We start from the raw sequence: 15,177 nt of genomic DNA, 5'->3' as shown, positions 1-15,177 counted from the left end.
CGTCCACGCCAGTGGTCGGCCATGTGCTGCAGTTTTATGGTTGTTTACGGACCTGAGAGGTATTGATAGTCGAGAAGTATGTCCTCGTGCCTATGTGTAAGCTTGGCAATGCTTTGTGCCAGGTCACCGGGTATGGTGTGTGGGAGAGGTAGATATGGAAGTAGATTGTCTTATATACTTACCGTGTCTCAAATCTACAAGACCTGTCTGCATGCACGTGGACCGCGTTTCATTTCCTTTGTTGAGTGAAGGTCTGAGTGAGCGACTTTCGATGCTGGAGCGAACGAAACCGTATGCCATTGTGATAGGCGTAGACATTACTGAAGCCTTACTCGTGGTCAGGCGGCATGAGTGGCGCCATTCATCTGCTATTTTCAGCCACCTACTCTTGCAGACGTATGCGCTCGTGTCTTCATGCTTTGCTATGCTGCGTCGTGTCCGAAAGTCTTGGATTAGAGCTGCAGAACAGTCTTCGTATTTTCCTTCACTTCCCACTTCTCGCTCTGGCACTCCTCGTCTTCCTCGTCGCAGGTTCCTTGACAGCCCTTTTACCCAGCTCCGCTACGTCACTCGCAATATCGCTTTCATTCGCAGCCTTCCTCTTTCTAGTCTGCCTGATAGGCGCTACCACAACGTCTGCTTCGACCGCGAGCTCGTCCTGCAATTGATCACCCGGTGTCGCACGGTCCTTGACAGCAGCTTTCGCTCTAGCACTTGCAACTTTGCTTTGTACTGCTCGAGCGGCTGTTACTGCGACCTTCGGTACGCCATGCTGACTTGTCGGCAACGTCATCGATGCCTCGTCGCCGTCGTCCAGCTCCTCGTCCTCCTCTTCGGTTCGTGGGACATCGAAGCTCACTTTCTTCCTCGGTGGCTTCATGTGCTGAGCTTTGGGGCTTCCAGAATGCAGAGGCATTTCTTTCGATGCAACAGCAGTTTGCGACGACGAGTCCAAGCCACTCACGCCGCTGTCAGGCGGCGACATGATTGCGTTCCTCTTGACAGAAAGCATTGTTGATGGCCCAGGAAGCCCTGCGGTAGCGACCGACGAGGCAGCGACCGACGAGGTATCGTCGTCATCCTCTTCGAGCGTCACACCTTGCTGCGACAGCCAGCTAGAGACTGCAGAGTCACCGCCGCCACCACTTGCGGCCTTTCCAAGAAGCATGTCTGCCAGATGTGCGGTGGCATCATCATCCGCAGCTTCACCTGAAAGCAGCTTGCTGATAGATGCCATGAACGCACCCTCATCCATGCCTTCTAGTCCAGCCTCACCAAGTCTCTGCCTCAAAATCGTTTTGAGCATCTCAGGATCGAGCTCAAGCCCTGATCCTCCCTCAATTTCTGCGTCCTCGCCCTCGTCCTCCCATCCTTCTCCATCCTCATCTCCATCCAGAACCTCAGCACTCAATGCCCGAATATTGGTCGGCGTCTCGTCCGCAGTGGCTTCAGCCGCCTGCATCATGTCCACTGGCATATCGACAATCTTCACCTCGCCATCCGCGTCCGCGAAGCGTGTTTCCCAGTCGGGTAGTAGTCCATATCTCTTCAAGTGATTACCTGGTGCTGGCTTTGCCGTCGATCTCCTGTAGCGCTCGTTCTGGCTTAGAAAGACCACATTGTCAACTACACCACCCGGAGGTACTGGTATCGATTGCTGCTGCTGCTTGCCCGAGGTCTTTCTCCTCTTGTCCACCACAGAAGGCTTGGCTGGTGCGCTTCTCTTCCTCTTCTGCCCAGACTTCTCCGGTGATGCTGCAGTACCACTCCGCTGATCGCCATGGTCCCAGTAGGGATCGTCTCCATACTCGGCGTCAATCCAGTAGTCGAAGAAGTCGTATTCGTACTCGTCCATCTCGATCTCGTTATTCGTCCCCGAGTAACCCGGGTCCGGTATTTGCCCTTCGGCCAGCTCGTCCTATGCCTTGTCAGCCTTCTGAGGGCCTTCCATCACTCAACCCATGATACTAGCGCACAGATCAAGTGTTTGACCCAGTGGTTTGGAGTTCATGCAGCTGCCCGAGACTGGGTAGAGTACCTACCGCCAAGCCAAACTCGTCCTCGACATACATCCAGCCATCGCCATAGTCGAACTCATCCACATCGTAATCATATTCGTCGGCCATGGCTGCTCTGGATCAACTCGAGGTGTCTGTAGTACGATGCATGTGCTGGCGTGGCATGGGCACTTGAATAGGCGGTGCGGAGGCTGAAGTATGTATCATCAAACACTTGGTAGCTAGGGCAGCTACCACTCGCTATGCATCCATGTTCTGTGCCTTCTTGAATGGGAGGATACAGAATCGAAATCGGAAGCATGATGCTGCAGTTCCGAAGTTCCAACGTGAAGAAGAAATGTGGGGCACTTGATGCACGTCTCGTGCTGACCATGTGAAGCAATACTAAACTCACCTCCATGCACCCTTTCTTGTCTATATCATAAGCATCTATCTCGCCTATTCGACTCATAGAATGCTCACAAGTCCAAGGTCGTCGTCCTCGCTGTATACCGACGCGTGTGCGACGCGTGCTTGTCGTGTTTCTTAAGCCGAATTGCCTCGGTCGGCTACGCGCGGGTCAATGGGGTTTGACTTTGGACACAACAGACGACAGGTGAGATAGAAGACGAAGTTGGGCCACCATCAACGACCCTACAATGCGGTCTATAATTCGTCGGAGACCCGGGAGGGTATCCACACGGACTATCAACAAGACGCCCAGAAGGTGGAATGCTACAGAAGCTACATATCAACCACTACGCTCGATCTTAATTGCCAACAGAGGCGAGATTGCTCTTCGTGTTGGCCGTACAGCATCCGCTCAAGGTATACGGACCACAACACTCTACACAGACCCAGACAGAAATTCTCAGCATGCGCTCAGCTCTCCGTTTGCCATCAACCTAGGCAGCACAGACCAATATCTCAATGGCGCCCAGATAATCGAGCTAGCCAAAGAACATAGTATCCAAGCTATTCACCCTGGATATGGCTTCCTCAGCGAGAATGCTGGATTCGCGAAGGCCTGCACCGAGGCTGGAATTAATTTCATTGGTCCGCCATGGAAGGCCATCGAAGCCATGGGCGACAAGGCGCGGTCGAAGGAGATTATGATCAATGCTGGCGTACCTTGCATCCCCGGCTATCATGGCACAGAGCAGAATCCGAAGGAGCTGGAGAAGGAAGCTGAGCAGATAGGCTACCCTGTCCTGCTCAAGGCTGTCAAAGGAGGCGGTGGTAAGGGCATGAGGATCGTGCAGAGTGCATCTGAGTTCCAATCTCAGCTTGACAGTGCGAAAAGTGAAGCTCGAAGTTCGTTCGGCGACGACATCATGCTAGTCGAGAAGTACATTACCACGCCTCGGCATATCGAGGTTCAAGTCTTTGCTGATAAGCACGGAAACTGCTTGGCTCTCGGCGAGCGAGATTGCAGTATACAGCGTCGCCATCAGAAGATCCTGGAAGAGTCGCCGGCCCCAAACCTGCCGGAAGAGATTCGACAAGATCTGTGGGAGAAAGCCCGACAAGCTGCACTTGCAGTAGGCTATGAAGGTGCAGGCACTGTGGAGTTCATCTTCGACAATGACAGCGGCGAGTTCTTCTTCATGGAGATGAACACACGATTGCAAGTCGAGCATCCTGTAACAGAAATGGTTACAGGCCTGGATCTTGTGGCTTGGCAGATCTTGGTTGCTGAAGGCAAACCACTTCCGCTCACGCAGGACGAAGTCGAAGCCCGAATTAGGGAAAGAGGCCACGCGATCGAAGCACGTATTTATGCTGAGGATCCTAGCATGAACTTCCTGCCCTCCACTGGCAAGCTCCTGCACCTTCGCACACCAGCAGAGTCAGAAAGTGTTCGCATCGATGCCGGATTCGTGCAAGGCGATGAAGTGTCTTCGCATTACGATCCAATGATTGCTAAACTCATCGTCTCTTGTCATGACCGCAAAGCTGCTTTGCAAAAGATGGAGCATGCATTGGAAGAGTATGAAATCGCTGGCCCCATCACAAACATCGACTTTGTCAGGAGGGTAGTGAAGAGTGAAGACTTCATCAAAGGGGAGGTCGAGACAGGCTACATTGGCAAGCACAACGAGGAGCTTTTTGGCGAAGAGGTCGTGCAGCCGGAGGTGTGGATGCAGGCTGCTGTTGGCCTGTACGAGGCCGAGCTGAGCAAGCGAAGAGCAAACCCGCCATCATTACCCTTGCAGACTGTTGGCTTCGGCAATGCACCGCAGCCTCGTCAATTCCACCTTGCGGAGCTGTCATCAGATCCGCAGATTACACCCACACCTGTCTCTGTGCTCGTGCTTAAGACTGCGCCGGAAACTTACCAGCTCACGTTGGACGGCAACACACACACCATCACATCGACCTACTCACAAGACGACAACACTCTGCGCTCTTTCTACCGGCACTCACGAGTAGAGACACGCCTCATCATCTTCCCGCCGTCAATCTCACCGATCCCTACACAAGTCACGCTCTTCCAACACGGCCGCATTCATCGCCTGCAGCTCGTGCCGCCACCGTTCTTAGCCAAGGCTCTAGGACAAAAGGATGTAGCGAACAGCGTACTGGCACCTATGCCCTGTAAAGTCCTTCGGGTGGAGGTCGAATCGGGGGCGGAAGTGAAGAAGGGACAAGCACTTGTTGTGGTGGAGAGTATGAAGATGGAGATGGTTATTAGAAGTCCTTCTGATGGGAAAGTGAGTCGGGTTGTGCATGGGGTTGGCGAGATATGTAAAGCTGGGACTGTTCTTGTTGAGTTTGAGGAGGGCGAGGAAGCTTAGAGTCCTATCATGTCGATCATGATCGTGTTCTTGCTCTAGAAATGTCTACTGGTGTAATCAATCCCGCGCAATATCTTGTGATCAAGGTTTCAGTGCCCATCAATGCAATGTATCCCTTCCTTCTATGTTAAAATGCTGCGGCGGACCGCTGGCCGGCCCGTGCTCCACTTTGCCGAACCGGTGAAAGTCGAATGTCGTTGGCGCTTGGTGGGACTTCACGGCTTGACAAGAATACCAAACAAATTTACGCTTCGTCACCACTGTTTGAGACACAACTTGACCTTGCTTACTCTTGACGCCTTCGTCCCAGGGCTGGACCTTGCCTTCATAAGTCTCAAGAACGTGTATTGAGCCTACAGTCAGTGTGCAGAGACTTCCGCCACACAAAGCACGCCGAGAGGATGAGTGCGTCCAATGCCGCGGACGCGGCCAAGACAGATGATCTTGCCGATGATTGGGATGCGCAATCTGATGACGATGATGAAGCACCAGCGCCGGCACCAGTGACTGCGAACGCGACTTCGACACAAGCCAAAGCTGGCGCTCAAAAGGATGAAGAAGATGATGACGATGAAGCAGACTCGGAAGGCACTTCTTCTGACGATGAAGATGGCGAGGACACTGACGCTCGCGTTCTGAACTCGTACCGAAAATTACTATCACGAAGAGTCGATCTCGTGGGCGACTATGCTGGAGACGAACTCTTCATCATCGAAGGCGACTCACTTCTACTGCGATGCTTTTCCGACCGCAAACTCGACTTCTCGCCTGGCTTTCAGATGTTGCACGCCACGTACAATGTCGAGCATCTACTTCACAACCTCGTCACGCGGAAGTGTAATTTCCATATTGTTTTCTTCGACTGCAACAGGGATCTGTGTGTCCCGCCTACAGCGAAGGAGGAGGACGTGGCGAAGTTTCACTTTGCTCGGGCTGCATTGATAAGGCATTTGTCAATATCGCTGCCGAAATCTCATCCGGAAGTCATGGTCAAGAATTTTGACAGTTACGCTTCGGAAGCATTCAACACTTACTTGACCAAGACTGGACCATACTTCTTGATGATGCACGACGGTGCCTACCCAATCGAGCAGAGGGGTACTGAGTCAGAGCTTCCGTCTGCTGAGGCAGCGCCAACATCACAGCGGGTCGCACTTCGTCGCATGATCTTGCAGTTCATCGCCCGGAAATACAACATTGCTCTGATGAATGGTCTGGAGTGGCGAGATACCAAGGTCATGACGATCGTGCTGGAGGCGAGACATCGGGCGAATGCAGTCGGCACATCGGCCTTGACGGTGCCTACCGTTCCAAAAGCTGAGTCGCAGGACGCGAGCGACGACATGTCGAAGGTGGGAGATGTCGAGCTAAGCGCTCGAGAGCTGCTGGCTGTGCTTGCCGTCAGCAGGATCATGAGGAGTCCGCCAGCAGACATTGATGCTGCAGTGCTTGCGAAGCTGTGCTGTCTCTACCTGCTTCACGTCGCACTATTGTCAGACATGCCGCTGGCAAGTCGTCGAGTCGCAAGCAATCCCGGCCTAGATGGAGCTCAGCAAATACTGCGATCTGCCGCGAGCATGTCTGCTGCTGTGCTCACTGGTACGCAGGGTTTCGGCAAGATGGAGAGAAGTAACGATATCGCAGACTCTGTCGATGGACGACTCTATCTTCATCTCACGAAGCATGCAGTCTCGCCTTCCAGCAAGGCGCAGAGTGTTTTAGACGAACTATTGTCTGCAGTCGAGCAGCTCTCGAGTGCTCATCTCGTGCTCGAGAAGAGCAGCTCAGTTGGCAAATCTGGCATGAACGGCCATAATGCGCCAAAGCAGCGCAACGCCGATGATATGGCAGTCTTACCCTTCTCCAATTCGGTGTTCGACAAGCATCTGGAGCCTGTGCGACTACACATTGATGATACTGTAGCAGGTCAGCAGACGGCACAGAACCACCGAATCTTCCAGGAGCTCACACATTGGCACAATGCTAAGAAGCCGATAATCAAGAAAGGCCCACCAACCAAGGCGGATGAGAAGCAAGCATTCTGGGTTGCGAAGCGTGAGCAGTTGTTCATGGCTGAAATGCGGACGTACGCTGCCAGTCTCACAAACGCTGTGGGCAAAAGTCTAGAGCCAGAAGTCATCATCGTGGGTGGCGGCAAGGCAGGCAGCAAGTCAACTTCGGCGATCACATCGCCAGCAGACTCCGATGTGTCTGACAGTGGTACATCAACCACTAACGCAAAAGGTGGTGTCGGCAAGAAAGGTTCTGGCAGCAACAAGAATGTCAAGCAGAATCAGGCTAAACAGGCCATGCTGGCCAACATTAAGACTGAACAAGCGAAGAAGGAAGGTTCAGCAGCCGACAAGATTGTGAAGGCGTGGCAGGTAGTTTGCAAGGCTCTAGATCTCGAGAAAGAGACACGGCTGAAGTTCAGGAAGGCCAAGGACTACGTGACGAATCTACAAGCGACATGGCAGGATGTGCTCGAAGCAGAAGTCAGGCTGTATATGCTGAACTGCGTACTCCAATACTGGATTGATGCTGTACGCCGTAAGGAGCACTCTCGTCGTGTTGAGGTTACAGCTCTGATCTGGAATCTTGCTGAATCGGTCATGAAAAGCAAGGGCTTGACGAAGGCTGTCGCTATCAGCGTTGAGCTTACTGTCAAGACATTGGATCTACCGGCTGCAGCCAAAGCTCCCTCGGACCCTTTGTCTGATCGGAAACTGGCATTCACTTTTGCTTTGCCAGCTAAGCTCGTGGACTCTCTGGCGATTGGGATGCCATCGAAAGACTTCCAGCTGACATACTGCGGGCCTTATATGGAGCGTAGCTTCGACTCAAAGCCAGATAGTCGAGTCGCTTTTCAGCCTGACGGCTGGCAGCGCAAGGTTTTGGATGGCATCGACAAAGACCAGAGTGTGTTTGTGGTCGCCCCTACTTCTGCTGGCAAGACGTTCATATCATTCTACGCCATGCGGAAAGTCCTCGAGGCTGACGATGATGGCGTGCTGGTCTACGTGGCTCCGACTAAGGCTTTGGTCAATCAGATTGCTGCTGAGATCCAGGCTCGCTATACCAAGAACTTCAAGTATGGCGGCAAGTCTGTTTGGGCTATCCATACACGAGACTACCGCATCAACAATCCTACCGGCTGCCAAGTCTTGGTTACGGTGCCGCACGTGCTGCAAATTATGCTTCTCGCGCCTTCCAACGCAAACGGATGGGCCAGTAGGGTGCGCCGCATCATCTTCGACGAAGTACACTCAATCGGTCAAGCTGAAGACGGTGTTGTCTGGGAACAGCTCTTACTTATGTCACCATGCCCCATAATCGCCTTGTCCGCCACGGTCGGCAACCCAGGCGATTTCGGTGGCTGGTTGACAGACACGCAGAAGGCCATTGGCATTGATTTGATCACTGTGCAGCATCCGCATCGTTACTCAGATCTTCGCAAGTACTATTACGTACCACCGAAGCAGTTCGTTTTTGACGGCATACCCGATAGAACCACATTCGGTGTACTCGGCCTAGAAGGTCTGACTGGTTTCAACAACGTGCACCCGGTCGGTGCTCTTGTCGACAGGTCGAGAGGTGTGCCTGCAGATCTTGGCCTTGAGCCGAGAGACTGCTTCGAGTTGTGGAAAGCTATGAACAAGCTGCAGACCGCAGACTACGCAGTCCCTGCCGAACTCAATCCCGCCAAAGCACTACCCACAGTCTGTCGCAAGATCGACATCCTGAATTGGGAGAAAGAGCTCAAGGCTTTGCTGAAGAGTTGGCTAGCCGCCGAAGACTCACCGTATGAGCAGCTGGTCAATGAGCTGGAAGAGAGTTTCAGGCTTGACGATCGTGAGGCTAAGCAGACCACGCAAGCGTTGAGCGACTCCAATGCGAGCACTGTAGATATCACCGACCCAGCCGACCTACACAAGACGACTCTGCCGATGCTGTGCAGGCTGCATGCACACGATGCTCTGCCCGCCATCCTTTTCAACTACGATCGCCATCAGTGCGAGAAGATCTGTCAAGTAGTGTTGCAGCAGCTGCAAGACGCTGAGCTATCGCAGCGCAAGAGTGGTCCGAAATGGGAGAAGACGCTTGAGCGTTGGGAGGAGTGGAAGAAGGTGCAGCTCAAGAATGCGAAGACCAAGGCCAGTGGCAAGAAGGGCAAGCTGCAGGACGAAGATCAAGGCTCAAAGCTCGACCAACAACGTGATACCGCGGATGCGATCTCTAGTCCGTGGGATACCTTCAGCCCAGAAGCTCCGATCGATGGCTTCCATTTCGCCGATTACACACGAGTCCAGCTGTCAGAGCTTCAGATCTACATCAAACAGCTCGGCAAGCGTAACATCATCCAGTGGCTCATCGATGCGCTGCAGAGAGGCGTCGGTGTCCATCACGCTGGTATGAATCGCAAGTATCGCCAAGTCGTGGAGATCCTGTTCCGCAAAGGCTTCCTGCGCGTTATCATCGCTACTGGAACACTTGCGCTCGGTATCAATATGCCTTGTAAGACAGTCGTCTTCAGTGGTGATTCAGTCTTCTTGACTGCACTCAACTACAGGCAATGTGCTGGTCGTGCGGGACGTCGTGGCTTCGATCTGCTGGGTAATGTCGTCTTCCAGGGCGTTAGTCGGGAAAAGGTCTGTCGTTTGATCAGCTCGAGACTGCCGGATCTCAGTGGTCACTTCCCGATCACCACAACTCTGGTACTGCGTCTGTTCACGTTGTTGCACGAATCGAAGAACTCAAAGTATGCTGTGGGAGCTATCAATGCGCTACTGGCACAACCCCGATTGTACATGGGTGGACCTTCCTTTAAGGATCAGACTATGCATCATCTTCGCTTCTCGATCGAGTATCTTCGCCGACAACATCTGCTGGCACCTAATGGCGCGCCACTGAACTTCGCAGGACTAGTCAGCCATCTCTACTTCACAGAGAACTCGTCATTCGCCTTCCACGCTCTCCTGAAGGAAGGCTACTTCCACGATTTGTGTGGTGAGATGAAGAATAAGGAGAAGGATACTGTCGAGACTCTTATGCTGGTCATGTCTCACCTCTTCAACCGCATCTTCTGTCGCCAGGCAGATGTCGAGTACCGCGAGAAGATGGTCAAGCCGTCTTCCTCCATCGTCTTCCTTCCACCTCTGCCGAAGAGAGCATCGGAGATTCTGCGCCAGCACAATCAGCAGACCTTGGCCGTGTATCGCACATATGTCGAGACGTTCGTCGATCAACATGTGAAGCACGATGATCGCAAATTGCCACTAACAGGCATGAACGCTGGAGCTGATGTGCGCGGAGACAATACTTCTATTGATGGATTGCCAGCAGTCAAGACTCGCTCGCCATTTGTCGCGCTTTCTGGTGCTGGCGATGACTTTGACACGGTTCACGACTTGTGTGCTACCACCAGAGATGGTGTCTTCCTAGAGGAGGCTGTCATTCCGCATGTGTCGGTGTACCCCGATGAGATGGAGCTTCCACTGAATGCATGGCTTCTCGACTTTTTCAAGCATGGCGACGTCATGACCATCGAGAAAGCAAACGGCATCCGCAGATCAGACATCTGGTTCTTGCTGAACGACTTCTCCCTTGTCCTGGCTACCATCATCACCAGTCTGCTGAACTTCATGAAGCTTAGAGAAGGTACCGATTTGGACATGCTGGACGTCATGGGTGACCTCGACGCCCACGATGAAGCGGAGGACAATGAGGTTGCAGCTTCCGAGGACAACGAGAGCACGATCACTGCTCCCAGCGTCGCAGACTCTGTTATGTCGGTGGTACAGCGTCCAGCGAAGCCGGTCGTCACGACGAAGAAGGCGAAGAAACTTGACAGTTGGGAAGACGCAGCTGAGCAAGAAGAAGACGCCAGCCGTCGTGAGGATAGACGTGCCGCCAACGCTGCGAAGCTCCAGGCTGAAGTCAGCGAGACTTTGCAGACGGCGGGTGGGAGTGGAGAGGATCTCAAGGATGTGCTGAAGGCATTCCAGAAATTGCATACGGAGTTCAATGTGAAGTTCAGGGCTATGTGGGCTTAGATGAGAGACGAAGCATGAGGATTACGTTGGCATGAGGCGGTGGAAATTTTAAGCATGGTTTCAATCGCTGAGCATAGTAGAGATAGATTTAAAAAAAAAAAAAAAAGGCTCGGCTTGTATCGCTTTTCGCTACATACATCCCCTCTATTGCGGCCATATGAGTGAGACCTATTGTGTTAGCTAAAGACCGATGCCGCTTAGACGGCAGCTTCCTGATGTGGATTAGGCTCGAGGGATTTCCTCTTTTCGGCTGCATATATGGGGCCTTTGCTAGCCATGCACACTACAGTCAATTGTGTCTGCTCTTTTGATCGAACGTGCATATAATACTCTTCTCGCTCAAGATGCGTTCCGATCAGACAGCCATCTTTCTTGTCATCTCACAGAGACACATTTCCCGCCCATACCCACCATGACGACCACAATCGCAGGCAAGCCGTGCGGGCGAGTAGGTTTCGGCATGATCTCCCTCATGCACCCTGGTTGTATATCGACAGAAGACGCCGTGGAAGTTCTCAAAGCTGCTCTAGAGTCTGGCTCGAATCTCTGGAACGCAGGCGAGCGTTACGGGACTGCTGAGTACAACAGTCTTCACCTCATCAAAGCCTATTTTACCAAATACCCCGAAGACGCCGACAAAGTCATCGTGACTGTCAAGTTCTGTCTGGATTCGCGGAAGGGACTGGCGTTCGTTGATGCTGAGAGTGTCAAGAAGGCTATGGATCGATGCCTGGCTATCCTTGATGGGAAGTGTCGAGTTGATGTCTTTCAGCCTGGGCGTCTGAGCCATGATGTCCCCGTCGAGGAGACTGTGGGAGCGTTGGTGGAGTATGTCAAAGCCGGCAAGATTGGAGCGGTTGGTTTGAGCGAGTGCAGTGGGGAGTCCATTCGTAAAGCAGCCTCGGTGACACCTATCGCACTTGTCGAAGTCGAGCTCAGCTTGTTCGAGACTGGAATCTACCACAATGGGGTTGCCGATGCATGCAAGGAGAACAAGATTCCCATCCTGGCTTACAGTCCTCTCAGTCGTGGGTTTCTGAATGGCCAGATCCGGAAGCACGAAGATATGGCGAAGACCGATTATCGTCACTTCTTTCCTCGATTCGCGAAGGAGAACTTTGACAACAATGTCCAGCTTGTCGACGTTGCCGACGCCGTTGCAAAACAGAAAGGCTGCTCGATCGTTCAGGTCGCTCTAGCTTGGGTCTGTCAGCAGAAGGATGTTATTGGAGTTCCTGTCGACCCGATCCCGGGCACAATGTCAATCGATCGCCTGAAGGAGAACAGTACTGAAGTGGCGCTGACGAAGGAGGAGCTAGGTCAGCTCGATGACGTGTTGACGAACGTAGAGATCAAGGGTGCGAGATACCCTGTGTCTCAGCAGCATTGGCTGAGCGTGTGAGCAAAGGCCACCGCCCTTGTTGGAATGGTATGCATGTATCTTGAGCATGCTCCGACCAATTCGCAGAGTAGACCGTACACTCAACTACGGACTCGAGTATTTGTAGTTGTACTGCTCTTTCGCCTTCTTACCAATGTCCGCCAAATCATCCTCCTTCTGCTTGAACTCGGAATCCTCCTTCAGCCGCTCCTGATATCTTTCGTTTACAATATCACTCTTGGCTGGTATAGCGGTTCCTCGCTGCACAGCCGGTCTTGCGTTGATCCTCTCCCACCACTTATACAGATTCGGGAAGTCGTGGAGCTGTACGCCTGCGAAGTATGCGACGTTCACCCAGGAGAAGTTGGCGATGTCGGCTATGCTGTACTTTTCGCCCACGAGATACTCGTGATTGGCGAGACGACTGTCGAGGATGCCGTAGAGTCGTTCGGTCTCGCCTACGTAGCGTTGGGTTGGGTATGGGATGCGTTCTTTCGCAAGGCGGTAGAAGCTGTGTATCCATGTCAGCTGATATACTGCCGGTCCTCATACGATAGTTCGGCCATACTGGTTGGCTTGTCCTTGCATCGGTCCTAGCCCACCATGCTGCCATGCAACCCATTGTTCGCATTGACTAAGCTCCGGATCGTTCGTAAAGCTCAACTTGTGCTCGGGATCGTAGTGCCTTGTCAAGTACGATAGGATAGCAGAGCCTTCCATGATCGAAAGTTTGCCATGGTCGTGGTCCACGAGTACTGGTATGCGACCGTTCGGCCCTTGGTCGGTGAACCATTTCCTGTGGAATGGATTAGATGTGTCTGAAATCTGCTTCGATCGCTGCTGACTCTTTCTGGATATTCTCCATGATACTGATCGATTGGTAAACATAGTCGGGCTTGCCATAGGCCTCCTTGATCTCCTCGAGTATGATAGACGCCTTATGGCCTGGCAGTATATTAACTGATTGCACTCTTGCTCTCGTTTCTGCTCTGCTTGTTGGTCATCTTACCATTGGGCGTGCCAAAGGTCAACAGCTCCAAACCCTTGTTGGCGATGAGGCCACTTGGTCGAGACATTGCATCGGTAGTCTCGCTCCTTGACTATTTGATGATAGTAGAGACGGTCCTTGTGACGTGGCGGCTGAGTTGGAATAGGTTGAGAAGAGGTGTGCGGAACATGAGAGCTACGAGAAGGACCAGTACCAACCTATATACCAGCTTCATATGTCAAAGCAGCTTAGGGAGCTTCTAGGTAAGCTAGATCGTCAATGTAATGGCGTTGACGTAGGAAGCCAGGTCCTCCTGGAAGCTCACCAGACATCCGAGGCGTTGACCAAGCTGCCCAATCAGGCATGGTCGACGTCCCAGCTCGGAGCACATTTGTTAGGGTTAGGGTTTGGGCAGGAGTTAGAACTGTCTTCAGGAGCATGCCCTGCGGCTGAGCATGCTCACCATGTCTTCCAGCCTTAAACTGTTCGAAAGAAGCATACGAGCATCGGTCCGTCGTATACGCACTCTGTCGAACAGCTTGGTTTCCCAGGGGTGCACGAAACGATTAATCCTATCCACGCTAACGTTCGGCTGACAACTTGCATGCCCTGTACGGAGACAAGCCCACTGTTTGACTCTGGATCACTTTTCATAATTACAACAATCACAGCCCTGATGTCCGGTCTTACTAGCCCAGCCTCTATGTCTCCAAGCCTCAACAGCCTTCCCCTCCTCATGCCTCTCCTTCAACCTCGCAAAATCATAATCTCCCGCCTCCAAGAACTCCACCGACGCAGCCTTCCACGGCACCAGCCCATCAATAATCCCATCGAGATCCATCACCCGCCAGAGGATCAGATCTGTATCGTCGTATTGCATCAAGGTAGCCAGGCTCTGCTCAGTAACGACTTTGCGATTGACGGAATACAGCCGTGACGCCACCACGAAATCACACGAGAGTTCCAAGTCATCGCCACCTCGGATGAGTGTGATTATGTCGTCGATGGCGAGTTTGGCGCAGGCGAGTTGCTTGCAATGACGTTCACTTGGCCACTCGAAAGCTGTCGCATCAAAGGTTCCCGCGTAAGCTGATCCCGTCATCGGACGCAAGGACGTTGTCCTCCGGATCGGCAGGTCTCCAGATTGTATCCTTATGGACACTCGTTTGAGCTCCGGCAGGATATTGGAAAGGTCGGTCAGCACATGATCGACCTGCGCCGCCAGCACTTTTTCGCAAGGTTTTAGCACCTGACTCCATGAGATCATTACGGTATATTGAGCAACAGGGACGTACCGTCAGCTTCCATGTCCCACTGAGGTGTCAACGCCAGAACGACCTCCTGCAGTGAGTGATACATATGTCCTATGCTCGATGGCATACTAAGGTTCGGAAGCACATGGCTACTTTTGAGCAGGTAGAGTGCGCTTGTCCGGTAGAGATTGTCTTCATATTCCGCTTTGACTTGTCGACTCACGAGCCGGAGAACAGGTACATAGGGCCTCGTTGTCCCGACGGTCCGCCATCGCGCGATGGGGAGAACGTGCTTGGCGTCGATATTCAAGTAGACAATGTCCCGGATTTCGCTTGGGAGATCGAAGAGGCGGAAAGGCTGTCCATCGTCTCGAGAATCCGTCCAAGTGTGAGGAAGACTGGTCGTCATATTAACTCACCAAAACAGCATACCAGACGTACTGCCTTCCTATATCATCAGACAATGGCCGCCACGCTGCCCGTCTTGATGTGTCATAACCAAGATCATCAGAAGTCCGTGCACGCCTGTATACATAACACTCGCGAGCATGACTCTACGCAATGACTCACGCAACATCGTCGCTGTACCTGTGGAACACAACATGGCCATCTGTGTGAGTGCAAATAGAGGCCCGCAAGGCCGTGTAAGATGGCAGTGCGAAGAAGACCAGAAAACCTCTCAGCAAACCGGTAGGCGATTGCGCTCT

At 52.7% G+C, this 15,177-nt stretch overlaps 7 protein-coding genes across 7 annotated transcripts; 3 read left to right on the top strand and 4 right to left on the bottom strand.

Moving 5' to 3' along the window:
- Positions 1–484: 484 nt before the first annotated feature.
- On the bottom strand, positions 485–2,126 carry LTS14_004447 (uncharacterized protein; the record flags this gene model as incomplete). The annotated part of the gene is made up of 2 exons (XM_064837149.1): positions 485–1,918; positions 2,043–2,126. 2 exons carry the CDS (start codon positions 2,124–2,126, stop codon positions 485–487), a joined length of 1,518 nt encoding a protein of 505 aa, XP_064695108.1.
- A 530-nt stretch (positions 2,127–2,656) lies between these two features.
- On the top strand, positions 2,657–4,795 carry LTS14_004446 (uncharacterized protein; the record flags this gene model as incomplete). The annotated part of the gene is made up of 1 exon (XM_064837148.1): positions 2,657–4,795. One exon carries the CDS (start codon positions 2,657–2,659, stop codon positions 4,793–4,795), a length of 2,139 nt encoding a protein of 712 aa, XP_064695107.1.
- Positions 4,796–5,196: 401 nt separating this feature from the next.
- Positions 5,197–10,848, top strand: LTS14_004445 (uncharacterized protein; the record flags this gene model as incomplete). The annotated part of the gene is made up of 1 exon (XM_064837147.1): positions 5,197–10,848. One exon carries the CDS (start codon positions 5,197–5,199, stop codon positions 10,846–10,848), a length of 5,652 nt encoding a protein of 1,883 aa, XP_064695106.1.
- A 412-nt stretch (positions 10,849–11,260) lies between these two features.
- LTS14_004444 (uncharacterized protein) lies at positions 11,261–12,250 on the top strand (the record flags this gene model as incomplete). The annotated part of the gene is made up of 1 exon (XM_064837146.1): positions 11,261–12,250. The coding sequence occupies one exon, from the start codon at positions 11,261–11,263 to the stop codon at positions 12,248–12,250; it is 990 nt and encodes a 329-aa protein (XP_064695105.1).
- Positions 12,251–12,334: 84 nt separating this feature from the next.
- On the bottom strand, positions 12,335–12,949 carry LTS14_004443 (uncharacterized protein; the record flags this gene model as incomplete). The annotated part of the gene is made up of 2 exons (XM_064837145.1): positions 12,335–12,740; positions 12,798–12,949. The coding sequence occupies 2 exons, from the start codon at positions 12,947–12,949 to the stop codon at positions 12,335–12,337; spliced, it is 558 nt and encodes a 185-aa protein (XP_064695104.1).
- An 88-nt stretch (positions 12,950–13,037) lies between these two features.
- LTS14_004442 (uncharacterized protein) lies at positions 13,038–13,305 on the bottom strand (the record flags this gene model as incomplete). The annotated part of the gene is made up of 2 exons (XM_064837144.1): positions 13,038–13,174; positions 13,239–13,305. The coding sequence occupies 2 exons, from the start codon at positions 13,303–13,305 to the stop codon at positions 13,038–13,040; spliced, it is 204 nt and encodes a 67-aa protein (XP_064695103.1).
- A 555-nt stretch (positions 13,306–13,860) lies between these two features.
- LTS14_004441 (uncharacterized protein) lies at positions 13,861–14,879 on the bottom strand (the record flags this gene model as incomplete). The annotated part of the gene is made up of 2 exons (XM_064837143.1): positions 13,861–14,444; positions 14,513–14,879. The coding sequence occupies 2 exons, from the start codon at positions 14,877–14,879 to the stop codon at positions 13,861–13,863; spliced, it is 951 nt and encodes a 316-aa protein (XP_064695102.1).
- Positions 14,880–15,177: the final 298 nt, after the last annotated feature.

Source organism: Recurvomyces mirabilis, assembly GCF_035927965.1.
Source record: "Recurvomyces mirabilis strain CCFEE 5264 chromosome Unknown scaffold_10, whole genome shotgun sequence".
Taxonomy (NCBI): Eukaryota; Fungi; Ascomycota; class Dothideomycetes; order Mycosphaerellales; family Teratosphaeriaceae; genus Recurvomyces; species Recurvomyces mirabilis.
This window is presented reverse-complemented; position numbering and strand designations above follow the sequence as displayed.